The sequence below is a fragment of the Mobula birostris genome, chromosome 5 (genome assembly GCF_030028105.1).
Source record: "Mobula birostris isolate sMobBir1 chromosome 5, sMobBir1.hap1, whole genome shotgun sequence".
In the NCBI taxonomy this organism is placed as follows: domain Eukaryota; kingdom Metazoa; phylum Chordata; class Chondrichthyes; order Myliobatiformes; family Myliobatidae; genus Mobula; species Mobula birostris.
The window spans coordinates 198,674,378-198,694,180 of NC_092374.1; the positions used below are offsets into that span (position 1 = coordinate 198,674,378).

The 19,803-nt window shown below is 45.1% G+C and overlaps 1 protein-coding gene across 1 annotated transcript in view; it reads left to right on the forward strand.

The window, feature by feature from the left end:
• LOC140198254 (butyrophilin subfamily 3 member A3-like) overlaps positions 1–19,803 on the forward strand; it is a 98,256-nt gene that overhangs the window by 39,967 nt on the left and 38,486 nt on the right. The window contains exon 3 of the mRNA XM_072259311.1: positions 5,726–6,073. Coding sequence (XP_072115412.1) covers positions 5,726–6,073 — 348 coding nt within the window. The remainder of the gene's footprint in view (positions 1–5,725; positions 6,074–19,803) is intronic.

Here is a 19,803-nt window from a genome sequence, read left to right on the forward strand (position 1 = left end):
ACCCATAGGTCAGGGAAGCCCTCAGAGCAGCCTTTCAGGAGCAGTGAAACCACTCACATAGGCCATTGGGATGTGGGGGTACATGTGGTGTGAGGAACCATCTCTGCTAAGTTCCAAAGTGTGTTGGTTACTTGTCATCAGGAACTTGCATCTGCCTAATTCTGGTGTATATCTCCAAACAATTGATCACAGAGGAAAATTGTCAAGCAGATATTTAGATCAGCCTTTCTCAAACTTCTTCCCTGGAGGAACTGTTGAAATAATTTTTAGGTCTCAGGGAACCCCTGCATAAAAATTATATCTACAGATCAGAGTGCGTTAGTGTGATCAGTAGGCTGTAGATATAATCATATAAAAATAATTGTCAATGCCCTTTTGAGTAGAGTATTTTAGCTGACCTTTCTTGAAATTAATCCTTCCTTCCCTTCCATAAATTTTAAAAACTCAGAAGGCATACAAAATATATTTCTGAATACTGGGTCGAATTTGAGATAAGCACACATGGATTTCACCTTCAGCTGAAATGAGATGATTTTTATCCTTGCTCTTTTTGCTGGTTCAGCAAGAAAAAGCTTGCTCACATGTGTAAAAAGTTGAAAACTGCAGCAAAATGTTCATTGCTTTCAGATGAATGGCAGGATACTCTTCATCTACAGAAATCCAGAACTTGTCCGGAGGCAGGTCATTAAATCTAATCCTGAGTGCATGATCAGAGTACAGCTCACAAAGTTCTTCCTCTTCTCTCAAAGTCAGGCTCTCAGGCTGAGCAGAAGATTCAGAGAAAGATTCCCTCAACCAGTCATACACTTGAGTTGAAAGCGAGGAAAAATACTGTTCAGTTTTGTTCTGCAGTTCTTCCAGGTGGTTTTCAATAAGAGTCAAGACTCCCTGATATTCTTCTTCACTCTCAAACCCAAACAACAGTGGAAACATATGAAGATTTTTTTTTTTGCAACATGATTTTTCAAAGGATTCAGTTTCTTTTTAAATCCAAGAGCCTTGTCACTTGAAGTCAAAACATTTTCTCCAGGACATTGCAGAGACTTGTTCAACTGGTTCATATGATGAAAAATCTCTGTTAAGTAGGCTAGTTTCTGCAGCCGTTCTTCATCTTCAAATCACTCAGCAAAATCTGGCCTAATATCTTCCAGAAAATGCACCTGCAATTTGCCTTTCAGGTCAAACACCCTTATCTACTGATGTCTACTGTAAGCCCACAGATGGGTCCCAGCTATGCCTGCCTTTTTGTTGGCTTTGTGGAACAATCCATATTCCAAGCCTATACTGGCATCTGTCTCTCACTCTTCCTTCACTACATCGACGACTGCATTGACGCTGCTTCCTGCATGCATGCTGAGCTCGTTGACTTCATTAACTTTCCCTCCAAATTTACCTGGTCCATTTCCAACACCTCCCTCCCCTTTCTTGATCTTTCTGTCTCTATCTCTGGAGACACCTTATCCACTGTTGTCTACTATAAGCCCATGGACTCCCACAGCTACTTGGACAATTCCTCTTCCCACCCTGTCTCTTGCAAAAATGCCATCCCCTTCTCACAATTCCTCCATCATCGCCGCATCTGCTCTCAGGATGAGGCTTTTCATTCTAGGACGAAGGAGAGGTCTAAAAGAAAGGGGCTTCCCTTCCTCCACCATCAACTCTCCTCTCAAATACATCTCTCCCATTTCACGCACATCTGCTCTCACCCCATACTCCCGCCACCCCACTCGGGATAGGGTTCCCCTTGTCCTTACTTACCGCCCCACCAGCCTCCGGGTCCAACATATAATTCTCCATAACTTCTGCCACCTCCAACGGGATCGCATCAACAAGCACATCTTTCCATGCCCCCCACCCTTTTCTGCTTTCCGCAGGGATCGCTCCCTATGCGACTCCCTTGTCCATTCGTCCCCTCCATCCCTTCCCACTGATCTCCCTCCCGGTACTTATCCTTGTAAGCAGAACAAGTGCTACACATGCCCTTACACTTCCTCCCTCACTACCATTCAGGGCCCCAGACAGTCCTTCCAGGTAAGGCGACACTTCACCTGTGAGTTGGCTGGTGTGATATACTGCGTCCGGTGCTCCTGATGTGGCCTTCTATATATTGGCGAGATTCGACGCAGACTGGGAGACCATTTCGCTGAACACCAATGCTCTGTCCGCCAGAGAAAGCAAGATCTCCCAGTAGCCACACATTTTAATTCCACATCATATTCCCATTCTGATATGTCTATCCACGGTCTCCTCTACTGTCAAGATGAAGCCACTGTCAGGTTGGAGGAACAACACCTTATATTCCGTCAGGGTAGCCTCCAACCTGATGGCATGAATATTGACTTCTCTAACTTCTGTTAACGCCGCACCTCCCCCTCGTACCCCATCCCTTAGTTATTGATTTATTATTCTCTCCCTCTCCATCTGTCCTTCTGTCCCTCTCCATCTGTCCTTCTCTCTCTCTCACACACACACACTCTTCTCACACACACACTCTCACTATCTCCCTCTCCTCTCCCCTCTCCCCTCTCCCCTCTCCCCTCTCCCCTCTCCCCTCTCCCCTCTCCCCTCTCCCCTCTCCCCTCTCCCCTCTCCCCTCTCCCCTCTCCCCTCTCCCCTCTCCCCTCTCCCCTCTCCCCTCTCCCCTCTCCCCTCGTCTTTTTCCCTAGGCCTCCTGTCCTATGACCCTCCCCCCTTCTCCATCCCTTCTGCCAATCAACTTTCCAGATTTTAGCCCCTCCCCTCCCCCTCCTGTCTTCTCCTATCATTTCGGATCTGCCCTTCCCCCTCCCCCTCCCCCTCCCACTTTCAAATCTCTTACTCTCTGTTCTTTCAGTTAGTCCTGACGAAGGGTCTCAGCCCGAAACGTCGACTGTACTTCTTCTTATTGATGCTGCCTGGCCTGCTGCGTTCCACCAGCATTTTGTGTGTGTTCAGAAAACAGTATATTTTTTAACATCATGATCTCTTGTGGAACCCTCGGGATCTGTGGAACCCCAGCAGAGAAATCCTGCAAGTGTCGGAGATAATGAGGATCCAGAGCAGTTGGCTTCAGGGTTTTATTTCTGTTTGCCATGATGCCAGCAGTAGTAGAAACATAGAAAACCTACAGCAGAATATAGGCCCTTCACGATGCTGTGCCATACATTTACCTACTTTAGAAATTACCTTGGGTTACCCATAGCCCTCTATTTTTTAAACTCCATGTACCTATCCAGGAGTCTCTTAAAAGACGCTATTGTATCCGCCTCCACCACTGTTGCCAGCAGCCCGTTCCACGTGCTCACCACTCTCTGACATCTCCTCTGTACCTACTTCCAAGCACCTTAAATAGTGTTAGCCATTTCAACCCTGTGAAAAAGCCTCTGACTATCCACATGATCAATGTCTCTCATCATCTTGTATACCTCTATCAGGTCACCTCTCATCCTCTGTCGCTTCAAGGACAAAATGCCGAGTTCACTCAACCTATTCTCATAAGGCATGCTCCCCAATTCAGGCAAGATCCTTGTAAATCTCCTCTGCACCCTTTCTATAGTTTCCATGTCCTTCCTGTAGTGAGGTCACCAGAACTGAGCACAGTACTCCAAGTGGGGTCTGACCAGGGTCCTATAAATCTGTAACATTACCTCTCGGCTCTTAAACTCAATCCCATGGTTGATGAAAGCCAATGCACCGTATGCCTTCTTAACCATAGAGTCAACCTGAGTAGCAGCTGTGAGTATCCTGCTGGACAACGGGATGACCCATTGGGCTCCCTTTCAGAGAAAGGTAGTGCGGTCTGTTGTGACCAGAGTGAACGTTAAATTTTCCTGAATGCTATTGGTATTGCTTTGCTTTGGAAATTGAAGAAGAAAAACTCAGCTTATTAAAGAAGAGAGATGCATAGCAAGGCAAATATAGCTCCATCTTGTTTAACAAAGGAGACATTTGATAGCATCATTTCTGGTTGATCTGCCACCCTTGTGCCTTTCGTTGTCATTCTGGAGACATGCAGTCCTTTCATCCGCCATCTCTTCATCTCTTCTGTTTATTCTTTGTCTCTGATCTTGGAGACGTGCATTTCTCTGCTCCTTTGTGTCTTCCTCTCTCCTCCGTGATATAGTCACTGCTGTCCTTTGACTGCAGCAAAGGGTTTGACAGGTGCCTCGAAGTACTTCATTACAATAAGATTTAATTATCTCTTATTGATGGGTCTCAGTTTGATCTGTCCCAATCCTGCACATGCTGATGGTGATTAGCAGAAAGTGACCGCTCGAAATAGAGCTGCCCTGCCCTTTTGCTCCGGTTGGTCTTGCTGCTGTGAGCATCGTGAGGTGCTCCTGAGGCTGGCCGTGCACATGTGTCATCCTGTCGCGTCCATGAAAGCTGAAATCTGCTCGGGTGAAAGCGGGGCTTGTTGATTTTGACGAGTGAGCAATTTTATACGAATATATAACCCTGAAGTTTGCATGCATTCTGTAAGTTAGCACATTTTAAGTCGATTTAGTCAAAAAAAGTGCCTCTGTAATGCACCGTTTGGGCTAATTGGAGGTCACAAACAGACAAGCAGAGCATGAGAATTTTAGTAGTATATAGATAGATATAACCCTGAAGTTTGCATGCATTCTGTAAGTTAGCACATTTTGTCGATTTAGTCAAAAAAAGCACTGCTGTAATGCACCGTTTCGGCTAACTGGAGGTCACAAACAGACAAACAGAGCATGAGAATTTTAGTAGTATATAGATGGACTTGGACCCCAAGATCCCTCTGATCCTCCACACTGTCAAGAGTCTTATCATTAAATCGATATTCTTCCATCATATTTGACCTACCAAAATGAACCACCTCACACTTATCTGGGTGAAGCTCCTTCTCCCACTTCTCAGCCCAGTTTTGCATCCTATTGATGTCCCTCTGTAACCTCTGACAGCCCTCCACACTATCCACAACACCTCCAAACTTTGTGTCATCATGTTTGATTGGGAGTAGTGATGGAGCCTCAAGATGCCAGGAGTGATGTTTGATTGGGAGTAGTGATGGAGCCTCAAGATGCCAGGAGTGATGTTTGATTGGGAGTAGTGATGGAGCTTCAAGATGCCAGGAGAGATATTTGATTGGGAGTAATGATAGAGCCTCAGCTTCTTGCAATTTATATTAAAAAATAAATAACGACTGGACAATGTCAATATAAAGTTGCTACTTCAACCCTCAAATGTTGGTCTTTGAGCACTTGGAATGCAATAAACTTTCCTCATCAAATTTTTTGTTGTAATTTGTGTTTTTCTGTCCAGCTTCGGCCTGGTTGGATTTCACATACAGATTTCCGTGCTGAGTCCCACCCACACCATTACCCACCCTCAGACCTAAACTATCCCTTTCTTCATGCTTGTTGGGTGGGTTGTGGTGGAGTGACTGTGGGATGTTATTTTCCACCCTGGTACTCTGTGGGATGCCAAACTATTTTGATGGTTACAGGGGGTGGGGTAGATGCAGGGGCAGAGTCAATATTTTTTAACATTGTTATGATAACCTGTAGTAAATTTATATGCAAACTTGCGTTAAAACCAGCTACCAATTTACTCATTTCAATTTAATGGTATGTAATCAAAATTGTAATACTTGCTGAGATTTTTTTCATTTGAGTTCACAGTCTTGGTTGTGATGTAGTTGATCTGTATATTGAGTAACATGTTCCTCATCAATATTCAACATGTGTTCCTTATTTTATCAATTATTTCTCTCCAGGTGATTTCATCCTACTTGTACCCGATGAGCCTTTTGTAGCAATTGCAGGTGAAGATGTTGTACTGGATTGTGAGCTGCTCCCACCAACCTCTGCCAGCAACATGGCAGTGTGGTGGCTAAAATCCGGTCTCAGCTCACCCATCCACGTGTACAGACATGGACAAGATTACCCCCTCGCCCAACACCAGGATTACAGAGGAAGGACAGAACTGTTTAAAGATGAAATTACCAAAGGAAATGTTTCCCTCAGAATAAAGAACGTAAGACCGGACGATGAAGGACAATATACATGTTCAGTTGAAGACAGAAACGACTTCAAACAATCTGCAGTTGAACTGCATGTTCGAAGTGAGTATTATTGCCATTTGTACCAAGGTATAGTGGGAAGCTTTTGTTTTGCATGCCACCCAGATAGACCATTTCATACACAAGTATATTGAGGTAGTAAAAAGAAAACAATGTGGAATATAGTTCTGTTGTTACAGAGAAATTACAGTGCAAGTAATTACACAGTAAGGTGTGAGGGCTGCATTGAGTTAGACTGGGGCTACAAGTGTTCATATCTTAATGTGTGAGATGTCTATTCAGGAGTTTGATAACCATGGCATAGAAACTGTCCTCGAGTCTGGTGGTTTGAGCTCTCAGGGCTTTGTATCTTCTACTCAATGGCAGAGGGGAAAAGAGAGAATGACAAGGGTCGGTGGGGTCTCCGCTGCATCTGCTCTCAGGATGAGGCTTTTCATTCCAGGATGAAGGAGAAGTCTTCCTTTTTTAAAGAAAGGGGCTTCCCTTCCTCCACCATCAACTCTGCTCTCAAATGCACGTCTGCCACTTCACTCACGTCTGCTCTCTCCCCATCCTCCCTCCACCCCACTAGGGATAGGGTCCCCCTTGTCCTCACCTACCAGCCCACCAGCCTCCGGGTCCAACATATAATTCTCCATAACTTCCGCCACCTCCAATGGGAACCCACCACCAAGCACATCTTTCCATCACCTCCCTTTCTGCTTTCCGCAGGGATCTCTCCCCACACGACTCCCTTGTCCATTTGCCCCCCACATCCCTTCCCACCAATCTCCCTCCCGGAACTTATTCTTTTAAGCAGAACAAGTGCTACACCTGCCCTTACACTTCCTCCGTCACCACCATTCAGGGCCCCAGACAGTCCTTCCAGGTGAGGTGACACTTCACCTGTGAGTCGGCTGGGGTGATATACTGCGTCCGGTGCTCCCAGTGTGGCCTTCTATATATTGGTGAGACCCGACGCAGGCTGGGAGATCATTTCGCTGAACACCTATGCTCTGTCTGCCAGAGGAAGCAGGATCTCCCAGTGGCCACACATTTTAATTCCGCGTCCCATTCCCATTCTAGTATGTCAATCCACGGCCTCCTCTACTGTAAAGATGAAGCCACAGTCAGGTTGGAGGAACAACACCTCATATTCCGTCTGGGTAGATGGCATGAACATTGACGTCTCTAACTTCTGTTAATGCCCCTCCTCCCCTTCTTACCCCATCCCTTAGTTATTGATTTATTGTTCTCGTGTTTTCTCTCTCTCTCTCTCTCTCTCTCTCTCTCTCTCTCTCTCTCTCTATCACTCTCTATCACTCTCTATCACTCTCTATCACTCTCTATCACTCTCTATCACTCTCTATCACTCTCTATCACTCTCTATCACTCTCTCTCTCTATCACTCTCTATCACTCTCTATCACTCCTTGCCTGCTCTCCATCTTCTTCCGGGCTCCCCTCCCCCTTTCTTTCTCCCTAGGCCTCCCGTCCCATGCTCCTCCCCCTTCTTCATCTCTGTATCCCTTTTGCCAATCAACTTCCCAGCTCTTGGCTTCCTCCATCCCCCTCCTGTTTTCTCCTGTCATTTCCGGTCTCCCCCTCCCCCTCCCACTTTCCAATCTCTTACTCTCTGATCTTTCAGTTAGTCCCGATGAAGGGTGTTGGCCCGAAAAGTTGACTGTACCTCTTCCTATTGATGCTGCCTGGCCTGCTGCGTTCACCAGCATTTTGTGTGTGTTGCTTGAATTTCCAGCATCTGCAGTTTCCTCTTATTTCTGTGATTATATCGGCTGCTTTCCCAACCCAGTGAGAAGTGTAGACAGAATCAGTGGAAGAGTCTGGTTTGCATGAAGAACCAGGCTTTGTTCACAACTCTTCAGTTTCTTCTCAAACCTTAGTCACAGAGTCATAGAAAAGTCCAACACAGAAACAGGCCCTCTGTCCCATGTAGTCCATGCTGGACCATTTAAATTGCCTACCCCCATCGACTTGCACTGGGACCATGGCCCTCCACCGCCCTGCCAACCATGTACAGTACCTAACCAAGCTTCTGTTAAATATTGAAATCGACCTTGCATGCTCTGCTTGTGTTGGCAGCTTGTTCCACACTGTCACGAACCTCAGAGTGAAGGAGTTTCCCCTCATGAGCCCATTAATCTTTTCACCTTTCACCCTTAACTCATGAACTCTGGTTGTATTTCCACCCAACCTCAATGGAAAAAGACTGCTTGCATTTACCCTATCTATACCCCTCAATATATTGTATACCTCTGTCAAATCTCAAGTTAAGTCAAGTCCCTTTTTTGTCATTTTGATCATAACGCTGGTACAGTACACAGCGTTCTAAGGAATAAAGTCCTGACCTATTCAATCTTTCCTTGTAACTGAGATCCTCCAGACCCGGCAACATTCTTGTAAAGTTTCTCTGTACTCTTTCAAACTTATTTACATCTTTCCCGTAGGTAGGGGACCAAAACTGTACACAATGCTGGAAATTATACAACTTCTACATAGCAACCCGTCTCCTGTAGTCAAAACTTTGAGTTATGAAGGCCAATGTGCCAAAAACTTTCTTAGTGACCCTATTAACCCATGACACTGCTTTCAACAATTTATTGACCTGTATTCCCAGATTCCATTGTTCTACCTCACTCTTCAGTGTCCTATCATTCACTGTGTAAGACCTATCCTGGTTGGTCCTATGAAAAGCAACACTTTGCACTTGCCTGTATTAAATACCACCTGTAATATTTCATTTCATTTTTCAGCTGGTCCAGATCCTGCTCCAAGCTATGATAGTCTTCCTCATTATCCACTACACCCACAGTTTTGGTGTCATCTGTAAATTTGCTGATCCAGTTAACCTCATTATCATCTAGCTGCCAAACAACAACATACCCAGCACCGATCCCTCTGGCATTCCACTAGGCACAGGCCTCCAGTCAAAGAGGCAACCCTCTACTCCCATGCTCTGGCTTCTCCTACAAAGCCAATGTCCAATTCAATTTACTACCACATCTTGAATGCCTAGTGACTGAACTGTCTTGACTAACCTCCCATGTAGGACCCTGTCAAACACCCCTTACTAAGGTCATTGTGGACAACATTCACTGCAAATCCAGTTTAAACCACTCTGCGCCCCTCCTCCCCTGTTCCCCACCACCCCCTGCCCCCCTTCACGTGTAGCATGAGCCAACCTTCCTGCTTGGATGTCAGACCTCTTCCATCTCCAGTACAGTTCATCTCTTTTGTGCAGGTCCCACCGTCCATAGAAGAGAGCTCGATGATCCAAACATCTTGAGCTCTCCCTCCTGCACCAACTCCTTAGCCATGTGTTAAAGGGTGTAATCTTCCTATTTCTGTTCTAAATAGCATATGGCACGAGTAGCAATCCTGAGATCATAACCCCGGATGTCCTGCCCTTTAACTTGGCTCCTAACTCCCTGAACTCACTTTGCAGAACAGTGTCACTCTTCCTACCTATGCCATTGGTACCTACATTGACCACAACCTCTGGCTGTTGGCCATCCCAGTTTGGAATGCTGAGGACTTGATCCAAGATGTCCTGGAGCTTGGCACCTGGGATGTAACATACCATCCAGGAATCTTGTTTTCATCCACAGAACCTCTTTTCCATTCTCCTAAGTAAAGTATCCCCTATCACCACAGCTTGCCTCTTCTTCTGCCCCCCTGCCCCCCCCCCCCACATCTGCGAGGTCAGCACTCGGCACAGTAACCAAAGTACCTGTTGTTGCAGTGGATGGCCACAGGGGTACTCTTGAACTGTCTGTTTAACCTCTTTCCTCTTCTTGACTGTCACCCAGTCTCCTGTGCTGCACCTTGGTTGTAACTACCTCTCTAATTATCCAATCTATCACCCCCTCAGTCTCCGAAATGATCCAGAGTTCATCCAGTTCCAGCTCCAACTCCTTAACACGGAGTGTTTGAAGCAACAGCTGGATGCTCTTCTCGTAGTTGTAGTTGTCATGGACACAGCAGGGCTCCCTGTCTTTTTGCATCCTGTAAGTGGCACATTGAACTATCCTGCCTGACATCACTACTGTTCTATCTGAGCAAATATAAAGAAGGAAAAACAATAATAGACTGTGGGGAAATAATTACCTACAGCTTTTCGCTTTCTCTCACTCAAGCCTCTCCTCAGTGAAGCCTCAAAGAGCTGAAACATCAAAATCCCAATTCTATCTCTGTCTGCTCCATCGACGGTCATCCCAACAATGGCTGCTCCACTTGCCTCTGCCTTACTTTAGTTTCTTTTTGTCAATCAATCCCGCTGATACGGCGCTGTGCTGCTCAAGGCTCCAATCTGCCATGAGCTGCTGTCTTTTCTACTCAATTGGTGAACCTGAGTGAACTACCCATTCTCAGGCTTCGATCTCTGTGATGGAGGCTGCTCAAAGTTCCAGGAGGCAGGTAGCGAGGTGGCTGTCAGGAGAGGGAGGGGTAATAGACAGACAGTGCTGAATAACCCTGTGGCCATTCCCCTCAATAACTAGTATACCACTCTGAATGGCGTTGGGGGAATGACCTACTGGGGAAAGACACAGTGATCAGGGCTCTGGCACTGAGTCTGGTTCTGGGACTCAGAAGGGAATGGGGTAGAGGATGAGTACAGTCGTGATCGGGGATTAGGGCTGAGGATGGTGCAGTTGCTACACAAGCAAAGGCAGTGTGTAATAAAATTCCAGGAAGGACAGACAGATAGTAGGTCAACATTTCAGTCAGTGCAATGAGTTGCAGTGCATCAAGGGGATGAAATTGAAAAGGATTATGAGTACAGGACTGATGGAGTTATATCTGAATGTGTACAATATATGAAATAAGGTAAATGATCTTGTAGCTCTGTTAGAGAGTGGCAGGTATGATATTGTGGGCATCACTGAATCATAGCTGAAAGAAGATTATAGTGGGGAACTTATCATCCACGGATTCACATTGTATTGAAAGGAAAGGCAGGTAGGCAGAAGGGGTGGTGTGGCTCTGCTGATAAAAAATGAAATCAAATCCTTAGAAAAGGGTGACATAGGATCGATGTGGGTGGAGCAAAAGAACAGCAAGGGTAAAAAGACCATGCTGGGAGTTATATACAGGCCTCTGAACTACAAGATATGAGCTACAGTAGAGTAAAGGGAATTACATAGGCTTGATAGAGGAGATGGCCAAAGTTGATTGGAATGGGACACTAGCAGAGATGATGGCAGAGCAGCAATGGCTGGAGTTTTTGGGAGCAATTCAGACGGCACAGGATTGATGCAGTACATCCCAAACAAGTATCGTAAAGACAGGGTGACACAACCATGGCACAACCAAAACAAAAAAGAGGGCATATAACAGAACCAAAATTATTCGAAAGCTTTTAAAAAACAACCAAAAGAAGGCAACTGAAAAAGACGTAAGAAACAAAAAGATGAAATATAAAGGTAAGCGAATCAATCATATCAGACAATATCAAAAGTTGTTTCAGATATACAAAGAGTAAAAGAGAGGTGAGAGTAGATATTGGACACTGGAAAACTACTTTGGAGACGGATTATTTAGGGAAAGGGAAGTGATGGATGAACTGAAGAAGGATTTTGCATCAGTCTTCACTATGGAAGACCCTAGCAGTGTGCTGGATGTTTGAGACTGTTGGGGGCAGAAGTGAGTGAAGCTATCATTATGAGGGAGAAGGTGCTTTGGAAACATGAAAAGTCTGAAGGTAGATCAGTCCCTTGGAACTGCTGGACTACACTTGAGGGTACTAAAATAGGTAGGAACATAGAAAACCTACAGCACAATACAAACCCCTCGGCCCACAATGCTGTACCGAACCTGTACTTACTTTAGAAATTACCTAGAGTTACCCATAGCCCTCTAATTTTGTAAGCTTCATGTACCTATCCAAAAGTTTCTGAAAGTCCCTATCGTATCTACCTCCACAACTGTTGCGAGCAGCCCATTCCAAATTGTGCCCTCTCGTGTTAGCCATTTTAGCCCTGGGATAACGCCTCTGACCATCCACACAATCAGTACCTGCCATCATTTTATACACCTTTATCAGGTCACCTCTCATCCTCCGTTGCTCCAAGGACAAAAGGCCAAGTTCACTCAACCTATTCTCATAAGGCATGCTCCCCAATCCAGGCAACATCATTATGAATCTCCTCTGCACCCTTTCTATAGTTTCCACGTCCTTCCTGTAGTGAGGTCACCAGAACTAAGCACAGTATTTGGTGACCAGGGTCCTATAAAGCTGTAACATTACTCTCAGCTCTTAAACTCAAACTCAGGGTTGATGAAGGCCAATGCACCGTATGCCTTCTTAACCACAGAGTCAACCTGCGCAGCATTGAATGATCTATGGACTCAGACCCCAAGATCCCTGTGATCCTCCTCACTGCAAAGAGTCTTACCATTAATACGAAATTCTTCCATCATATTTGACCTACCAAAATGAACCACCTCACACTTATCTGGGTTGAACTCCATCTGCCAGTTCTCAGCCCAATTTTGCATCCTATTGATGTCCCGCTATAAACTCTGACAGCCCTCCACACCATCCACAACACCCCCAACCTTTGTGTCATCAGCAAATTTGCTAACCCATCCTTCCACTTCCTTATCCAGGTCATTAATAAACATCACGAAGAGAAGGGGTCCCAGAACAGATCCCTGATGCACACCACTGGTCACTGACCTCCATGCAGAATATGACCCATCTACAACCACTCTTTGCCTTCTGTGGCCAAGCCAATTCTGGCTCCACAAAGTAATGTCCCCTTGGATCCCATGCCTCCTTACTTTCTCAATAAGCATAGCATGGGGTACCTTATCAAATGCCTTGCTGACATCCATGTACACTACATCTCCTGTTCTACCTTCATCAATGTGTTTCGTCACAGCCTCAAAAAATTCAGTCAGGCCCACAAAGGCACAACCTGTCTTTGACAAAGCCATGCTGAATATTCCCAATCATATTATGCCTCTCCAAATCTTCATAAATCCTGCTTCTCAAGATCTTCGCCATCAGCTTACCAACCACTGAAGTAAGAGTCACTGGTCTATAATTTCCTGGGCTATCTCTACTACCTTGCTTGGATAAGAGAACAATATCCGTAACATTCTAACCTTCGGAACCTCTCCTGTCCTCATTGATGTTGCAAAGATCATCACCAGAGGCTCAGCATATACTCCCTCGCTTCTCACAGTAGCCTGGGGTACGCCCCATCCGCACCGGTGACTGATCCAGCTTGATGCTTTCCCGAAACTCCAGCACATCCTCCTACAATCACCAAGATTGTTTTCCGTGGCGAATACTGAAGCAAAGTATTCATTAAGTACCTCTGCTATTTCCTCTAGTTCCATACACACTTTTCTGCTGTCACACTGGATTGGTCCTATTCTCTCATGTCTTATCCTCTTGCTCTTCACATACTTGTAGAATGCCTTGGGGGATTCCTTAATCCTGCCCACCAAGGCCCTCTCATGGCCCCTTCTGGCTCTCCTAATTTCATTCTTAATTTCCTTCTTGCGAGCCTTATAATTTTCTGGATCTCTATCATTACCTAGTTCTTTGCACCTTTCGTAAGCTCTTCTTTTATTCTTGACTAGATTTACAACAGCCTTTGTACACCACGGTCTCTGTACCCTACCATCCTTTCCTTTTCTTATTGGAATGTACCTATGCAGAACTCCACACAAATATCCCATGAACATTTCCGACATTTCTTCCGTATGTTTCCTGAGGAGAGCTGTTTCCAATTTATGCTTCCAAGTTCCTGCCTGATGGCCTTATATTTCCCCTTACTCCAATTAAACGTTTCCCTAACTTGTCTGTTCCTATCCCTCTCCAATGCTATGGTAAAGGAGATAGAATTGTGATCACTATCTCCAAAATGCTCTCCCACTGAGAGACCTGACACCTGACCAGGTTCATTTCCCAATACCAGATCAAGTACAGCCTTTCCTCTTCTCAGCTTATCTACATAATGTGTCAAGAAAACTTCCTGAACACACCAAAGAAACTCCACCCCATCTAAACACCTTACTCTAGATAGATGCCAATCAATATTTGGGAAATTAAAATCTCCCACCACAACAGCCCTGTTGTTGTTACACCCTTGCAGAATTTATCTTTGTCTCCCTATCTGCTCCTCAATGTCCCTGTTACTACGGGTGGTCTATAAAAAACACCCAGTAGAGTTATTGATCCCTTCCTGTTCCTAACCTCCACCCACAGAGACTCTGTAGACAACCCCTCCATGACTTCCTCTCTTTCGGCAGCCGTGACACTATCTCTGATCAACAGTGCCACACCCCCACCTCTTTTGCCTCTCTCCCTGTCCTTTCTGAAATACCTAAAGCCTGGCACTTGAAGTAGCCATTCCTGTCCCTACACCATTGAAGTCTCTGTAATGGCCACAACATCATAGCTCCAAGTGCTGATCCACGCTCTAAGCTCATACGCTTTGTTCATATTACTCCTCGCATTAAAACAGACACATCTCAAACCATCGGTCTGAGCGCATCCTTCTCTATCACCTGCCTATCCTCTCTTTCACACTGTCTCCAAGCTTTCTCTATTTGTGAGCAAAACTCCCTTTCCTCGTTACTTCAATTTGGTTCCCACCCCGCAGTAATTCTAGTTTAAACCCTCCCCAATAGCCTTAGCAAATCTCCCCGCCAGGATATTGGTCCCCCTCGGATTCAAGTGCAACCCGTCCTTTTTGTCCAGGTCACACCTGCCCCAAAAGAGGTCCCAATGATCCAGAAATCTGAATCCCTGCCCCCCGCTCCAATCCCACAGCCACACATTTATCCTCCACCTCATTCTATTCCTATTCTCACTGTCACATGGCACAGGCAGTAATCCTGAGATTACTACTTTTGAGGTCCTGCTTCTCAACTTCCTTCCTAACTCCCTGCAGTCTGTTTTCAGGACCTCCTCCCTTTTCCTACCTATGTTGTTGGTACCAATATGTACCACAACCTCTGGCTGTTCTCCTTCCTACTTCAGGATATCATGATCGTGATCAGAAACATCCCGGACCCTGGCACCTGGGAGACAAACTACCATCCGCGTTTCTTTCCTGCATCCACATTTCTTGCCTGTCTGACCCCCTAACTATAGAGCCCCCTATCACTGCTACCATCCTCTTCCTTTCCCTATCCTTCTGAGCCACAGGGCCAGACTTTGTTACTTCCACCAGGTTGGCCGTTCATTCCAACAGTACTCAAACAGGAGTACTTATTGTGAAGGCGGAGAGCTACTGGGGTACTCTCTAGCATCTGCTTCTTGCCCTTCCCTCTCCTGATTGCTACCCACTTATCTGTCTCCCCATGTGCTAGGACTAACTCTCCACTAGGCTGTTCATTGACTTTAGTTCGGCATTCAATGCTGTGATCCCTTCCACGCTGATCACCAAACTTTGCCAGCTTGGTATCAGCTCATCCCTCTGCATTTGGACCTTGGACTTTCTGACTAACAGACCCCAATCTGTTAAGTTAGACAACCTCTCCTCCTCCACTCTCACCCTGAACACCGGCGTGCCTCAAGGCTGTGTGCTGAGCCCTCTTCTGTACTCCCTTTTCACCTGTGACTGCGTTCCTGTACATGGTTCTAACTTCATAATCAAGTTCGCAGATGACACCACAGTGGTTGGCCTGATCAGAGGGGATGACAAGACGGCCGACAGGGATGAGGTCCAGCACCTGGCCTTAACACCCAGAAGACTAAGGAGATCATTGTGGACTTCAGGCATGCTAGGAGCCACACTCACATCCCCATCTACATCAACGGAGCTGCAGTGGAGCGTGTATCAAGCTTCAAATTCCTTGGTGTCCACATTTCCGAGGCTCTCACCTGGTTGTTGAACGCCTCCATCCTGATCAAAAAGGTGCAACAGCGCCTTTATTTCCTGCGGAGCTTCAAGAAAGCTCACCTCTGTCCCAGGATACCACTGTACCATTGAGAGCATACTCACCAACTGCATCTCAGAGTGGTATGGCAATTGTCCCGTATTGGACGGCAAAAGCGTGTGGTGGAAACTGCCCAGCGCATTATCAGCACCCAATTGCCCACCATTTGAGAACATCTACCATAAACGCTGCCTGGGCAGGGCGAAAAGCATTATCAATGATGCATCTCACCCGAACCATGGACTTTTTACTCTCCTCCCATCCGAAAGGCGCTACAGGAGCCTCTGCTCCCACACCAGCAGGCATAGGAAGAGCTTCTTCCCTGAGGCTGTGACCCTGCTGAACCTCTCATCACAGCACTAAGCAGTATTGCACCCATATTGTACCCAGCACTTTTATATTTGTGTGCTGTAGCACTTACTTTTTATTTGCAGTTATCTTCTAAATAACACTATTCTTTGCATTTCTGGTTAGATGCTATCTGCGTTTCATTGGCTTTGTATCAGTACTCGGCATAATGACAATACAGTTGAATCTAATCTAATAACAACAATCTCTCACTCAATGTCAGCAAGACCAAGGGACTTCAGAAGAGGGAAAGCATTGGTGGGTCAGATGTGAGAGGGTTAGCAACTTTAAATTCCTGGGTGTTACTATTGTAGAGGGCCTGTCCTGGACTCAGCATGTCAGTGTAATTGTGAAGAAAGTATGGCAGTGCCTCTAGTTCCTTAGCAGCATGCAGAGATTCAGCATGACATTAGAATCAGATTTATTATCACCCGCATGTGATGTGAAATTTGTTAACTCAGCAGTTCAATGCAATACATAATCTAGCAGAGAGAGAGAAAAAAATAATTAAAACATCATAATAAATAAACAACTAAATCAATTACATATATTGAATAGAATACATCAAAAATTTTGACAGAAGTCTATAATTGTGTGGCAGAAAGTGTATTGACTGGCAGCAACACGGCCTCATGTGGGAACACCAATGCCTCTGAACAGAAAATCCTGCAAAAGGTACTGGATTTGACCCAGTATATCATGGGTAAAGCCCTCCTAACCATTGAGGGCATCAAAATGAACACCTTCATATAACAGCAGCATCCATCATCAGAGACCCTCACCGCCCAGCTCATGCTCTTTTCTCACTGCTGCCATCAGGTAGAAGGTACAAGAGCCTCAGGACTTACACCACCAGGTTCAAGAACAGTTACGAGCCCTCAATCATCAGACTCTTGAACAAAAGGAGATAACTACACTCACTTGCCCATCCATTGAGATGTTCCCACAACCGATGATCTCCCTTTGATTGTTTTTGTTATTTCATATTATTTATTGCTATTTATATAATTTTACGTTTGCAGTTTGTTGTCTTCTGCACTCTACTGGATCTTTCATTGACCCTGTTACAGCTACAATTTTGCAGGTTTGCTGAGTAAGTCCGAAGGAAAATGAATCTTGGGGCTTATTTATGTACTCTGACAATAAAATGTACTTTGAACTTGGTATAGATCAGAAACAGAATCAGGTTTATTATTAGAAACCATAGAAAAACTACAGCACAGAAACAGGCCTTCTGGCCCTTCTTGGCTGTGCCGAACCATTTTCTGCCTAGTCCCACTGACCTGCACACGGCCCATATCCCTCCATACACCTCCCATCCATGTATCTGTCCAATTTATTCTTAAATGTTAAAAAAGAACCCGCATTTACCACCTCGTCTGGCAGCTCATTCCACACTCCCACCACTCTCTGTGTGAAGAAGCTTTCCCTAATGTTCCCTTTAAACTTTCCCCCCTCACCCTTAACCCATGTCCTCTGTTTTTTCTCCCCTTGCCTCAGTGGAAAAAGCCTGCTTGCATTCACTCTATCTATACCCATCATAATTTTATATACCTCTATCAAATCTCCCCTCATTCTTCTACGCTCCAGGGAATAAAGTCCTAACCTATTCAACCTTTCTCTGTAACTGAGTTTCTCAAGTCCCGGCAAAATCCTTGTAAACCTTCTCTGCACTCTTTCAACCTTATTTATATCCTTCCTGTAATTTGGTGATCAAAACTGAACACAGTACTCCAGATTCGGCCTCACCAATGCCTTATACAACCTCATCATAACATTCCAGCTCTTATACTCAATACTTTGAATAATAAAGACCAATGTACCAAAAGCTCTCTTTACGACCCTATCTACCTGTGACGCCACTTTTAGGGAATTTTGTATCTGTATTCCCAGATCCCTCTGTTCTACTGCACTCCTCAGTGCCTTACCATTTACCCTGTATGTTCTACCTTGGTTTGTCCTTCCAAAGTGCAATACCTCACACTTGTCTGTATTAAACTCCGTCTGTCATTTTTCAGCCCATTTTTCCAGCTGGTCCAAGTCCCTCTGCAAGCTTTGAAAACCTTCCTCACTGTCCACTACACGTCCAATCTTTGTATCATCAGCAAATTTGCTGATCCAATTTACCACATTATCATCCAGGTCATTGATATAGATGACAAATAACAATGGACCCAGCACTGATCCCTGTGGCACACAACTAGTCACAGGCCTCCACTCTGAGAAGCAATCATCTACTACCACTCTTTGGCTCTCTATCCATGATCAAGTTGAAACTAATGGTGTTATCACTGGAACCTAAGTGCTCCCCTATTCACACTTCCATCACTTGTCCTAACTCGTTTCCTAATAGGAGATCTAATATTGCATCCCCTCTAGTTGGTACCTCTATATATTGATTTAGAAAACTTTCCTGAACACACATTACAAAGTCTAAACCATCTAGACCCCTAACAGTATGGGAGTCCCAATCAATATGTGGAAAATGAAAATCCCCTACTACCACAACTTTATGTTTCCTGCAGTTTCCTGCTATCTCTCTGCAGATTTGCTCCTCCAATTCTCGTTGACTATTTGGTGGTCTAGAATACAACCCCACTAATGTGGCCGTACCTTTCCTGTTTCTCAGCTCCACCCATAAGGACTCAGTAGTCAAGCCCTCTAATCTGTCCTGCCTGAGCACTGCTGTAACATTTTCCCTGACAAGCAATGCTACTCCCCCACCTTTCATTCCTCTGCCTTGATCACATCTGAAACATCGGAACCCCGGAATATTAAGCTGCCAGTCCTGCCCCTCCTGTAGCCAAGTTTCACTAATTGCTATAACGTCATAATTCCACGTGTCAATCCACGCCCTCAACTCATCCGCCTTCCCCGCAATACTCCTAGCATTGAAATATATACACCTCAGAAGATTTTTACCACCACTCACAACCTTTCTATTAGCGGCTTTGCTTGAACTTATTTATTTTCACCCGAGCCCCGCTGTCAGCTCTGGCACTGTGGTTCCCAGCCCCCTGCAAATCTAGTTTAAAGCCTCCCCAATAGCATTAACAAACCTCCCTGAAAGGATATTGGTCCCCTTGTAGTTCAAGTGTAACCCGTCTATTATCGCCATGTGTCGTGAAATTTGTTAACTGAGCAGCAGCAGTTCAATGCAATACATAATATAGAAGAGGAAAAATATAAATCAATTACAATATACCTATACTGTATTAAATATATTAAAAATCATGCAAATACAGAAATAAAATATATTAAAAAAGTGAGCTAGTATTCATGGATTCAATATTCATTTAGGAATCGGATGGCAGAGGGAAGAAGCTGTTCCTGAATCTCTGAGTGTGTGCCTTCAGGCTTCTGTACCTCCTATCTGATGGTAACAGTGAGAAAAGGGCATGCCCTGGGTGCTGGAAGTCCTTAATAATGGATACTGCCTTTCTGAGACACCACTCCTTGAAGATGTACTTCCCAAGTACTTCGTATACTGGTACCCAAGATGGAGCCAATGAAATTTACAACCTT